Raw genomic sequence first — 12,965 nt, 5'->3', positions numbered from 1 at the left:
CCACAGGGCACACTGTTCTTGGTGACACCCAGGAGAGGGGCCTCGTTAGTGGAAACTGTGAGTTGTCACTTTCAGAGGGAGGTGAGACTTGCCCCTGTGTCACACTGGGTGGACAGGGTTCCTGTCACTCACTCTGCACGGAGCGAGGCTTTTTGATGTCTGGTCCCCTTGCGCCTGAGCTGCCCAGCCTTGACTGCTCTGGGGTGGAAAAATGTCTGGCCAAGTCACTGGCACAGGCAGGTACAGAAGAGCTCTGCTCCCACACTGGCAAAGAGCTGCCTTGCGTGGTGTGGAAGACGATAGCATCCAGGGCAGAAGAGAACATTTCCTGGAAAAACAGGCCACCCGAGCCGCTGCAGCAGCGGAGGGAGGGCTTTTCAGAAAGGAGGGACCGGGAAACAGAGGCATGGAGGCAGCAAATCAGGCCCTGCCCCCCCCTCCTGATGCCTGCTCCCCAGCTGCCGAGGCCAGATGTCATTGGCATATGTTAACAATTTCACCACGTCCACGTTCCACCCACTTATTAGGACTTATTTTTAATTTAAACTGCCATTTAAAAACTTTACTGAAATGGAAGATTAGCTCCCCGCTGGGCTTTGTTCTCAGCTCTTCCGCACTCCCACCGTCTGATCCTCTGATAGAGCTCATCGGCCTGGGTTGTCCTTGACTTTTGACTTTTTCACACGGCCACTTCCTCCGTTGTCACCAGTGTCATCTTTTGTTTTTTTTTTTTTTGAACTTTGTGAATCTTGGGTTATACAGGTCACTTAGAAATACCTCTGTTGGTAAGAAATCAAACACAGACACAGCGCATGTGCCCTCTGAGGACCCCTCGTTTAGTCGCTTCCTGGCGATGGCCTTGGGCATCAGTCCCCGGGGTAACCTGCTGGGCCTTTTCCTGTGGGACTGTTTCATGAGTTCTACTTTTGTTTCACACATAAATGTATTATCATATTGTCTGTTTTGTCCTGCAGTTTTTTTTTTCTTCAGAATGATTTTCTAAGGCATGAATCTTTTGAAATTATTTTAATATATAAACTCAGTGAAAACAGCAATACATACTCTTGCTTTAAAAAGTTTTGCAGCACAAGCTGGGCGAGGTGGCTCATGCCTGTAATCCCAGCAATTTGGGAGGTCAAGGAGGGCAAATCACTTGAGGTCAGGAGTTTGAGATCAGCCTGGTCAACATGGTAAAACCCTGTCGGGCATGGTGGCGGGCGCCTATAATCTCAACTTCTCAGAAGGCTGAGGCTTGAACCCTGGAGGTGGAGGTTGTAGTGAGCCGAGATTATGCCACTGCACTCCAGCCTGGGCAAGAGAGAGACGCTGTCTTAAAAAAAAAAAAAAAAAATTCACAGCATAAAAGGGACACAGAGCTGGCCATGCCCTTCCACTGTTCTGTGCTCAGAGGCTTCCTGGTGCCGCAGAAGAAAGGCCCTGCTGTCACCGGCCACAGGCCCTGTGTGGTCTCCCCCACCACCACAGCCTCCCTGCCTTCGTTCCTTCCCTGGCTGATCGGTGTCCATTCAGCGGAGCCCTCTGCAATACTGTGGGTGCCCCCTCCTCAGTCTGATGGACCTAGATGGCGGCCCCTGGGCTGTGAGGGTCCTGCTGGCAGGGCCAGGGAAGGTGGGCGACAGAGAGGTCAAAGCCCAGGCCTTGTGGTGTGACTCTGGGTGAGTCAGTGCACTTCTGCGTCTTAGCCTCTTCCCCTGTGCCCAGAGGGCTGCTGGAGGGTGGGTTCATGACGACAGCAGGGATCGGGGCAGGGCCTCTCCATGCTGACGGCTTGCTGCAAGCTGCCTGTCTCATGCCACTCGTTATTCTTACTGTCCAGCCCAGGACCCAGCACAGGCTGGGCATGTAATTGACCATAAGTGGATGTGGAATAAAGAGAGACAGGAGTAAAGCTCCACCTAAGGCATGTGGGGACGTGCAGGGACAGAGGCCTCTCGCGGAGCGCTGGGGACGAGGTAGAGGACTGAGATGGGATGGGAACTCAGTGCAGGCTCTGAGCACGTCGTCCAGTGATACGCTGGAGGTGCTGATTGGACTCTTACCAGGAGGCAGCAAGCACAGGCAGGAAGCCCCAGCAGCCCCCTTGGTCACAGATAGCATCTCCCCAGCCCTCCTGCCTCACGACGCCCTCCGTCTGTTGTCTGCTTGTCTTCTGAGTACTCCAGGAAGAAAGAAGCCACGAGGCACTGGCGTTCACCCAAGAGGCTGCAGCCTCCGCCCGTGTCTGGCGTTGATGTCCCCTGTGTTGAGATGGGATGGAATGATTCAACCAAGCCATCTCCCACCCCCCTTTTTCTGGTCTGTTTATTTCCAGGCAATGCCACCGTAGATAAGTTGGAGGACTTCATCAACAACATTAACAGTGTCTTGGAGTCCTTGTATATTGAGATCAAGAGAGGAGTCACGGAAGATGACGGGAGACCCATTTATGCACTGGTGAGTGCCTGGCAGAGCCCTCTAGTGGCATTTGTGAGGAACTGGAACGCGTGTCCCCGTTTGTAAAATGCTACCTTCCTACATAGGGCTGAGTGAAGTGAGGTGGACAAAGAAACTGAGACCAGGCCGGCCCCCGACCCAGCCTGCCTTCCTGTGCGCACAGCAGGCCTCCGAGGCCTGTGGTATCTTTCGGTTTTCAGGGTCGAGGTGACCAGAACTCGAATCTGGGACCTCAGTGCTCGCGTCACCGCCGACACGGAGCCTGTGCCCGACATGGCAGCCTGTGTTTGCTTTGGTTTGATTTTGCTTTTGGACAGTTCTCTGCAAAGAAGTCACTCCAAATGTATGGAATATTAGGAGTAAAGGGAGAAAATGGTTTTAAAGAAAGTGTAGGAGCGTCAAGGATTGCCACCCACTTGGGGCCTTCAGTGGTTTTGAGATTTACTCTCACAGGTAGGGACCAGGGTGAAATACAGGAGTGAAATACATGGAAGCTGGCATGCCCCATCCCTGGCTAGGAGACACCTCGGACTGGTAGAGGACAATCTGGCTCCTCCCAGCCAGGCTATACTCCGAAAGGAGCACTCTAGTCCAGGGATTCCCAGACTCAATTCCCTGGGAAAAACATGACGCAGTCAGTGAACCGTGGGAATGCTGGTCAGACACGGCAGAGCAGATTTCTTTGCTACTGGACTTCTCGGTGCCTTTTGCATTTGAAGTTCCATTAACATGCAGACAAATCTCCCAAATTGACCTGCATTTGGAAAATACTGTGTACCCTTTGGAGTTCTAAAACTTCTGAAAGTCCGGCACGTGGACTAAGCTAAAGAATAAAGTCTGTAATATACGCCTAGTTACAGATCCATCCCTGTGGCCCGCAGCGCCTGGATACAGGAGCTCAGTGACAGGCCAGAGACCGAGGAGGGGGCGGGAGAGAGGGAGGGAGAGAGCGAGCAAGACTGCAACGCGTTAACCGGCACACGAAGGGCACAGCCTGACTGTCACGCTGACTTATTTCTTAGGTGAATCTTGCTACAACTTCAGTTTCCAAAATGGCTACGGATTTTGCAGAGAATGAGCTGGATCTGTTTAGAAAGGCTGTGAGTACAGTAATCCCCATGGCCCATTGGCTGGGCTTCTTACGGGAAAGTTTTGTCTCCATCGTTAGAAGTGGCAGCTGGAATCTTCAAGTATCACTGGGGGCATATGGGCCACCGTTGCTGTCTGAGAAAGGGCTTTGCAGGGAGATGTCACTGTGTACCCATCTGGAATTCACAGCTGCCAGGTGATAGCCGAGGGGGCCATTGTGGCTGCCTGGGAAGGAAGTGCTGGGCCAGGTGTGAGCCCCAGCTGGATGGGCAAGAGCAGGGCCTCACGGGAAGTGACAGGAGCTCCTGCCTAGCTGCTCCAAGTGCCAGCTGGGAAAGGTGGCAGCAGCAGCATCGCCTGGGCGCTTGTTAGAAACGCCAGGTCCCAGTCCCCATTCTAAGACTGCCGAGTCTGAATCTGCATTTGTTTGCACGTGCACATTTGAGAGGCACTGCTCCACCAGGCTTCAGCGCTATTTGCCCAGCCCTCGGGTCAAACACCTGGCTAAGTGGTTCTCAGGCCTAGATGCAATGATGATAACTGCAGAGGTGAAAAATAATTCAGACATTTCAGCCCCACTCGTGATCTGTCAAATCCAAATCTCTGAGAACCACGAGCTGGAATCATTCCTTTTAGATCGTCTCCTGGGGGGACTATTAGCTGACAAGGTTGAGGAGCAGGTGCTGAGCTGAGCACACACCTGTGTGTGTAGGAACCCGTCTTCCTCAGCGGTTCCCACCTGCTGTGCCTCTCTCACTGCATCTGAGGCCAGCCATGAGGCAAGGCGACCCTTTTTGATTCAGGGACATTAAGATGGTTTATTTGGGATGATGTTATGGGAGTGACCTCTCAAATGTGAGTCAAAGGAACAGAACCCAGACCTGGCTGTTGATGCATATTAATTAAATCATTTTCCTGGAAGGCCATGCCAGTGTACAGTTCTGCCTGTGATCTGAGTGGTTTTACTGTGTCCCTGCCAGACTTGGTGTTACCATTTAAAAGCTGTATTGGCCAGTTTAATAGATGAGCATGGTACCTGCTTTTTCTCCCAGCTGGAACTGATCATTGACTCAGAAAGTGGCTTTGCATCTTCCACAAACATTTTGAACCTGGTTGATCAGCTTAAAGGCAAGAAGATGAAGAAGAAGGAAGCTGAGCAGGTGCTGCAGAAGTTTGTCCAAAACAAGTGGCTGATTGAGGTACTGTGTCTCGTGGTTTTCCCAGCCAGGCTTTTCCGAGTGAGTAACAGTATTTCTCCAAAATCGTATTTGTAGCCAGCCGATGTCTGTCGAGCTTGGCCTTCTCAGATCCCTTATCTGCTTTCATGCGTTCCAGCACCGACCCCGTGGGGAGGACTTGGGCCCCACTCCTCCTGCCTCCCACTCCCTGTTCACTCACATCATGTGTTCAAGATGCCACGGCCAGAAATGGCAGAGCCAGGAGCTGCATCATGGGATTTGGGCCCCAGGCTCAGGCCTCTAGTCCACACACTGAGAGGCAGTGCAGTTCCCGGCTGAGAGCATGGCTCTCATGTCTAACCCAGTCTGATCCCTGAGCCAGGTGACCTCATGTCCCTGTAAGAGGGCGTGGTCATTTCCTCCCCGGGGCTGGGTGTGTAAGGAGCAGGAATGGGACCACACAGTAACGTGCTTGCTCCTGGGCTGCCTGGCTCTCGGGGGAGGCGGCAGAAGGATTGCTGAGTTACCACTGGTGTCATTGTCACAGTGAGTTCCTCAGGGCCTGTGCTCAGAGGAGGCACAGACAAGCTTCAGGAGAGGGGCTGTGACATTTGGGACAGGCCCCCACTGCAGCTCCAGTTTCTGGCTGCTGCCCCGCCCCATGTCTAGTCCTCCTGAATGCAGCAGAACCAATGTTTCAGTTGTTTTTCCACAAGAGACAGCCCTGTTTTCAAGAGCTCAGGGTTTGCAGAGTTGACCACAGCTGTGCCGCCCAGGTGTTCATGCCCGCGCCCGTGTGTGTGGACGACATCCTGATGTTGGGCCCTGCTTCCTCACTTGGTGGTCAGACTCTTGGCCAGAGGCTGCCGCTTGTGGCCGTGGGGATTCTCCGCTTCCGTTTCAGGAAGGCTCGCCTCTGGGTTGGGGAAGTTTGGGTTCTGAGTTACTGATTTCTGTGGAGGGTGGGCCTGTCCCAAGAACCTGACCCGAATTCACTTCCCAGGGTACCTGATGGGTAGAAAGAGGTGGAGAGGTGACAGGGGGTGAGGGCAGAGGTCACGGGGTTGAGGGCAGAGCTGGGAGCTCCAGTGAGTGCAGGATCTGCTGGGTACATTCCTGTAAGTCATGTCTGAGTGCAGCAGATCAAATGTTTCAGTTCTTTTTCCACAAAAGGCGGCCCTGTTTTCAGCAGCTCAGCGTTTGCCCGCTTGACCACAGCTGTGCCCTCCTAGGTGCTTGCCGGGGAAGGCTGGGTTCTGAGTTACTAATTTCTATGTAGGGTGGGCCTGTCCCAGGAACCTGACCCGATTTCAGTTCCTGGGGTACTTCATGGGAAGAAAGAGGTTGAGAGGTCACAGGGGGTCATGTCTCTGAGGCTGCCTGCTGTGGCTCCACTAGCTTTGTTTTTAGCTGACAGCTCAGGGGTCTGGATGCCATTGACGTCGGACACCCTGAGAGTGGCAGGGCCGAGTTCAGGTGCCGGTGTGGGGGCTGCAGCTCCCCATCAATGGCTGTGTCACTGTTTTTCTTCCCCTCTGGGCTGTATTTGGCACTAGGGAATATTCTGTCTGCTTAGGCTATAAATGATCATTCTCGCTTGTGATGCAGCCCCTTTTTAGGCCAAGTTCTTTTTTTTTTCCTTTTTTTTTTTTTTTTGAGACAGGGTCTTGCTGTTGTTGCCGAGGCTGGAGTGCAGTGGTGTGATCTCAGCTCACTGCAACCTCTGCCTCCTGGGTTCAAGTGATTCTCCTGTCTCAGCCTCCTGAGTAGCTGGGATTACAGGCATGTGCCACCACGCCCTCACCACACCCTGCTAATTTTGTATTTTTAGTAGAGACAGGGTATTGCCATGTTGGCCAGGCTGGTCTCGAACTCCTGACCTCAGGTGATCCTCCTGCCTCGGCCTCCCAAAGTGCTGGGATTACAGGTGTGAGCCACCATGCCTGGCCATGGGCCAAGTTTTTTAAGGGTGGGGGTTATACCTCTTCAAAGCTGATCTCCGTTGCGGAATGTAGTGCTGGCACCTCAGGCACTCAGTAAATGCTTCCTGAATGGACGACCAGACAGGGAGATGAGGTTCCAGAGGAACTGAGTTAAAACTCACAATGTTACAAGAAATATACCTGCTCGTGACAGGAGGATTAGAACACAGAGATGCATAAAGAAGCCCACTGAAGTCCCCTGTTGTCCCAAGCCCCTAAAGCTGAGCGCCCCAACATCCCTAATCACAACACTTTGCACCCAAGAGCGCACGTGCCTAGCACATGGCACAACCATCACGCACAGGTCAGTGAAACTCCATCTATACTAAAAATGCAAAAAAAAAATTAGCCGAGTGGTAGCGGGCACCTGTAATCCCAGCTACTTAGGTGGCTGAGGCAGAAGAATTGCTTGAACCCTGGAGGTGGAGGTTGCAGTGAGCCGAGATGGTGCCATTGTACTCCAGCCTGGGCGACAAGAGCGAAACTCTGCGTCTCATGCTCAGGCTGAACTTGAACATGTGCATTAGCATCAGGCATTCCTCTGGGATCAGTGCGAGGTCTATATCATCTTCCCGTGGGTGTTTATTGTGGGCCTGCCAAGTGCTAGGCCCCACAGCAGGTGCTGCGGACACATGAGTGAGCGAAACGAGAGCTGGTGGCCGCTCTCAAGGGGCCATGTCTGGAGGGGGAGCCCGAGATGGGTGAGACGGTCATCCCCCTGCAGTCCAGGTACAGACAGAAAGGAAACGCGGCTTTATGACAGCTGTCCCAGAGAAACCGGCCCTCAGCTGCGGAGGAAGTGACCCTTGAGCTGAAGGCTGTGTGGAGTTGCCTGGAGCCTGGGGTGGGAGGATCATTGGCCTGCAACCACCCTGTGGCCAGAGGGGCCGGTGTGCTCAGGAGGCTAAGGCCAAGGCCACCGGAGCACAGAGATTGCTGGGGCAAGCGGATGAGGGGAGCCCAGGGATATGCGCATCAGGGACTTGGCTCTTGGACCTAGGGGTGGTGAGAAGCTCTGGGGGGTGGGCGGGAGGGGGGGCGGTGGTGAGGTGAGAGTGACAGGGCCAGGCTTGTTTTGTAGCGAGCACGTTGCTGGAGGAGAGTGGGCTCAGAGAGCAACAGGAGCAGGGGCGGGTGGAAGAGGGCGGTGGCCAGGGAGATGGGGTGCCATGATGGATCTGGGAGCTTTGGGGAAGGTAACAGCCATAGGACTGAGGACTGAGGACAGCCTGGGGGCTGGTCTCATTCTCCCGTGCCCACAGCACTCAAAGGGCAGAAAGCCCCTGTGCACTAGCAACTGCTATGGTGCAGGGCACATGTGCCTGGTGCCCAGGCCTCCCTCCACTGCTCCTGCAATGCATATCCCAACCGCACACCTCTGCCCTGTCTCCCTGCCTGTGCTCACCCGGCCCCTCCACTGGGGTACCAGAGCGAACACTCTGTGAGCCCAGGTTACGCGAGCACACTCCCTCCACGCTGCACTGTGGGGATGGAGGCAGGAATGGCGTGGGGGGGGCTCTACCTGTCAGGAACGGGAGTGACAGCTCTTGCTTGTAAAAATTAGAAAATAACAGAAAAGGCTGTTGAGCACTCGGGTGACTCGCAGGCATCAGTGACGCCATCTCCTGGCATGGTTGATGTCCAATGCATGAGCTGACTGTGGAAAAGCTGGAATCAGCCTGCATAGGTCTGTGTCCTGTCATTTGCCTCCCTTGGGCCTTCGTCCATGCTGTCTCTCTCCTGTGACCTGGCAGGAGGGTCAGCCTGGGGAGCTGCATTGCTCATGCACTTCCTTGCTGTCCCAGGGTTTTCAGGATGCATGATGGGTGGCCTGCCCCTGGTGTGGGAACCAGGAGGCCTGGCTTCCACTGGAGGCTCCACTGCCCACAGTGTGATGGGGCCCGTCTGCCCTCTCCAGACTCCTTCCAGCTCCATCTGTAAAGTGATGTGGCCGGAAGTGATCTCTGAGGGTCCCTGCTGCAGCTGGAGGCAGAAGTGTTGGGAGGCACTGGGGATGCTGCTCTTTGGGAGTGGGGTGGGTAGCTGATGGAAACGGTGGGTGCTCGGGTTCACACCCTGGGGAGACTGACCCCAGGGCCTCAGTGTCCTCACCTGCAGGAGGGCCGTGGCTGCCTTGCCCGTGGCTGCTGTGCAGACAGAGCAGTCAGGTGTGAAGGCACAGCAGGTGCGGAGAAAAGGCAGGTATAGGGGAATCTCGTCTCCATGCTTTTTGGGTCTTTGCCACAGTTTCTGTTCCTGAGGCTCTGCCAGGGGGATGTGGCTGATGCCCGTTGGCTGGAGTTGGAGAAAAGCTGCCTCGACCCTTGCTTCTTCCTGGCCTCTGGGCTGTGGGACGGCAGAGGGAACAGAGGCTGGTGAGTGGGGAGAGGGCCCAGCTGAGGGTGGCTGCCTCCCATGTGTCCCTGCAGAAGGAAGGGGAGTTCACCCTGCATGGCCGGGCCATCCTGGAGATGGAGCAGTACATCCGGGAGACGTACCCTGACGCAGTGAAGATCTGCAATATCTGCCACAGCCTCCTCATCCAGGTACCCATGGGGCAGGGAGCGGGAGCTCACGGCAGGCCACCGGCTCCCCGGGTCTGCACACATAGTTCCCGGCATGCTGGCTCTGAGCCCAGCCCTCCCGCACTCCCAGGCTTCCTCCTAGGAGATCTGGCCAAGACCATCTCCCAGGACGTGTCAGAGGCCGCCTCTCCACTGCAGCTTGCAGGGACGCACTGCCTCCCCTCCTCCCGGCTCTGCTGTTGGAGTCCATGGGCTCTCACTTATTTTATTCTTCTCAGGAAGGCTCTTCTGAGTCTTCTGTGCAAGCCGCATTGTCCTGGCCGTTGTGTGGTGAGCATCTGTATCGATGCTGCTTGTTTGAGTAGTCTGTTTCACGCCGATGTTTTGCAGGGCTTTGCAACCACTGCGCCTGCGTGGACGTTGATGTGTCCCTTCAGTTTCTGTCGTTTCGCGGTTGTATTTTGTAATTGCAGTTGCTCTCAGAGCCCTTGTACACGTGAATCCTTGGGCACCTGGTGATTATTTCCTTGGGTGGAGTTTCTGGGACAAAGTGCACTTTTTTTTGCTTTAAAGCGTTTGATCCATGTTAGCAAATAACCTTCTGAAAAACTGTGGCTGTCCACATGCCTCCTGTAGGATCTGATCTGAGTGCAGGAGCTGGCAAGCCCTTGGCTTCTGTCTCTGCGTTCCTGTATACAGAATTGTTTAGTAAAACCGACTGCAACAAACGAGCAAACAAACCAGAGACTCCACTGCACTAAGGCGTTGGGATTATTTTCAGTATTAATCAATTGGGGGCCCGGAAGATAACACGATGCCTGCTGCCTGCTGACCATTCTCCTTGTGGCTTCCCCGGAGCTTTGCGGAACATGGAGGTGTGCACGAGCTCCATAGTCGCTGGCCTTTCTTGTTTCAGGGTCAAAGCTGTGAGACCTGTGGGATCAGGATGCACTTACCCTGCGTGGCCAAGTACTTCCGGTTGAATGCTGAACCGCGCTGCCCCCACTGCAATGACTACTGGCCCCATGAGATCCCAGGTGCCTGGGCCGGAGGCGCTCGTGGGAGGGCCGGGTCAGCAGGACACAGGCCTGGCACTGGAGAAGCCCTTGGAGACGGCCCCCGAAGGGCTCCACGGTGTGTGGGGGTCCATGTTAGCAGCTTGAATCCTAGAAGCAGCCACTGCAGAAGTGAAGGCGGAGCTGCCTACACCGTTCCAGAGGGCTTTCTAGAACCCAGTAGAAATTCCTATGCGGAGGAGCACTTGCGTAGACAAGGCTCTCTCTGGTGGCCCTCTTATGGGGCGTGAAAGCACGTCCACAGCTCCCTCATTTTGTTCCTCTGTGGACTGGGGCTGACTCAGCCTTCCTCCTGGGCTGGGGAGGGTTAGCTGCGGGAATGGTATAGGCCTAGGACAGAGTCCTTGGTACAAGAGACGTCGCTGCTGGCTCGAGCTGGTGCCCCTGTGCCGCCAGCCCCTCTGTTCACTGTGTCTTTCCTGCCTTTTCTGTCTACAGAAGTCTTCGACCCTGAGAAGGAGAGGGAGCCTGGTATCTCGAAATCGAACAGAAAGTCCTTGCGGTCCAGGCGGCATTAGCTGTGGTGCCCTCCTGAGGGGCTGGCCGCCTGGGGGGCCTGAACATCACAGCCCTTCTTGGAAGAGAGGCATCTGTGTAGCAGGTTCCACACGAGTCACCTCTTTCTTCTTAACTGCCCCTGTCCGCAGCTTTGGAATAAACCATCCTGCAAAGTTGCTGCAGCCCCGCCTGTGGTCTCGAGCCTGTGTGTGAGGCTCCATGTCGTGGCCTTGTCTTCTTTCCTGGAGTTTGGTCGTCACTCAGATCCCCCTGGGTTTGGGCTCCAGCAGGTGAAGGCACCGGAGTCCCCAGCAGTGGCCCAGGGGAGCTCACTGTCGTTGCTCAGGGTGGCCTTGCCTCCAGTTCCAGCCGTGGCCAGCTGTCCCAGCAGGACTGGGCTGGCTCGAGCCTGGACGTGTGAGCCTTGGCCTCCTCAGTTCCCCACAGTCTGGACTCCGCCGGCCCAAGGTGCCACTGGCCTGAATGGGCTGAGGCTGGGCGTCTGGGCAGGACGCGTGCTCTCCATCCCTGGGCTCTCTGCTCCCCGTCGGTGCCCGGCAGCCCTGCCATCCAGCTGCCCCAGCTGAGACTGAGAGCCGGCCTCCATGCTGCCTCTCTGTGACCCTTCTGCATCTCACTGTCCCCAGATCCTGTCCAGCTCAGCTGCCAGCAGCCCTCTGGCCCCACCGCTGCTGTGTCAGGCTGAGCGCCAGCCCCGACCCACACCCTGCCTCTGTGCTCCCTGTGGAAGACCCCTGGACGCCCCCACTGTGGCAGCAAGCTGTGACCCCTGGTGAGTCCCCTGCCCATCTGTCACCTCCTGCCCCCACCCACTGCTCAGGGTACAGTGCTTCCTTCGCCAGCTCCGGAGCCTCCGCAGAGCTCCCTGGGCCTGCATGCCCACCCTTCTGGTATCCAGGTTTGTTCCCTGGCTGGCACCCGCTCACCCTTTGGCACTGGTCAGCCCCTCGCTCCTTGCACTTCCTCCATCCTCACACTTGTCAAGTCCCCATCTTCATGCCTCTCTTGAACCCCAGTGTCGGTCAAGATGCTTCAGTCATGACAGAAAAGCCAACTCAGACTGGCTAAAACAAGGAAGGACTGAACACAGGTGTCCTGAGGAGAGGCTTGGTCTAGGAGTTCCAACGAGGTCAGCATGCAGCCACATTTCTGTGTCTGCTGTGCTTTCACTGGGCTGGCCACATGCTTGGAGCCTACGTGGCGGTTTCCTGGAAACCCAGCTGCTTTCTTCATGGTGGCAAAATAGCTGCCATGCTTCCGGGCCTCACACATCATACCCTAGTATCAGGAGGAAGAGGATGGCTCTCACTTAGTGGCGCCCACGCCCTTGCAAGCACCCTCATGGCCCATAGCTCCTACACGGACACCTGCAAGGTAGGGATGGATGATCGGCTAGCATTAGAAAATCAGACCCACTCCAGAGAGAGGCGGGGCTGTCCCTCCCAGGCCACGTGGCTGAGAGCAGGGACCTTTCCCAAAGCAAACTGAAGATGTGATTGCGTCAGTAGCCTCAGAGGCAGCGGGGAGTGAACTTGGACAGTGAATTGGTGGCTGGCCTCCTCCACTGCAGGCAGGAACATCCCACTTTGTTCACCTCCATAAACCCAGGGTGGAGCTGACATCTGGGGCTCCGTGAACGAATGACCCCTGCTGGTGGGAGGCTGACCCTCCCAGAACCGGGTCTGGACTCCTGAGCCCCCAAGCCCACCTTCCCATCAGAGAGGCAGCCGGGGACCCAGCCCAGCCCTTGGTCAGTGGGCAGAGACATGCCCATTGGTAAGCCCAGTGTGTCCAGCCAGTGCCAGCCCCGGCCGGCCTCACCGCAAGAGGAGTTTCTTAGAAGTGTATGAAGTGGCTTGCAGAAATGACAGGAAGGCAGGACCAGTCTAGAAAAGGCAGACCTTGGAATCGGGGGTGGTGGACATCAAGACAGTTCTGTCACAGCGGGGCGTTGGCCCCAGCCTGTCTGCGCTCCTCCCGACGCCCTCAAGATGCTGGTCGGTCCAGGGAGCAGCTGACGTTCGGACCTTCCAGGACCAGGCTCCCTGGGGCAGAGGTCATTCTCCAGAATGCAATCAGCATGCTGTTCTGGATGAATGGACGCCAGGAGGCGAAAAGCCAACCAGTAAATACGGCCTTCAG

The 12,965-nt window shown here is 55.7% G+C and overlaps 1 protein-coding gene across 5 annotated transcripts in view; it reads left to right on the top strand.

Annotated features, from left to right (window-relative positions):
* Positions 1–10,984, top strand: part of NSMCE1 (NSE1 homolog, SMC5-SMC6 complex component) — a 40,119-nt gene extending 29,135 nt beyond the window's left edge. For 4 of the 5 annotated variants that reach the window (XM_032243008.1, XM_032243010.1, XM_032243011.1 and 1 more), the window contains 6 exons: positions 2,333–2,454; positions 3,477–3,554; positions 4,596–4,742; positions 9,133–9,249; positions 10,145–10,265; positions 10,743–10,984. In XM_032243008.1, the coding sequence (XP_032098899.1) occupies positions 2,333–2,454; positions 3,477–3,554; positions 4,596–4,742; positions 9,133–9,249; positions 10,145–10,265; positions 10,743–10,822 (665 nt within the window). In that variant the 3' untranslated portion in view covers positions 10,823–10,984. The remainder of the gene's footprint in view (positions 1–2,332; positions 2,455–3,476; positions 3,555–4,595; positions 4,743–9,132; positions 9,250–10,144; positions 10,266–10,742) is intronic. The other variant, XM_032243009.1, reaches the window with a different exon arrangement.
* Positions 10,985–12,965: the final 1,981 nt, after the last annotated feature.

Source organism: Sapajus apella, unplaced genomic scaffold, assembly GCF_009761245.1.
Source record: "Sapajus apella isolate SASKATOON/1434 unplaced genomic scaffold, GSC_monkey_1.0 scaffold51, whole genome shotgun sequence".
Taxonomy (NCBI): domain Eukaryota; kingdom Metazoa; phylum Chordata; class Mammalia; order Primates; family Cebidae; genus Sapajus; species Sapajus apella.
This window is presented reverse-complemented; position numbering and strand designations above follow the sequence as displayed.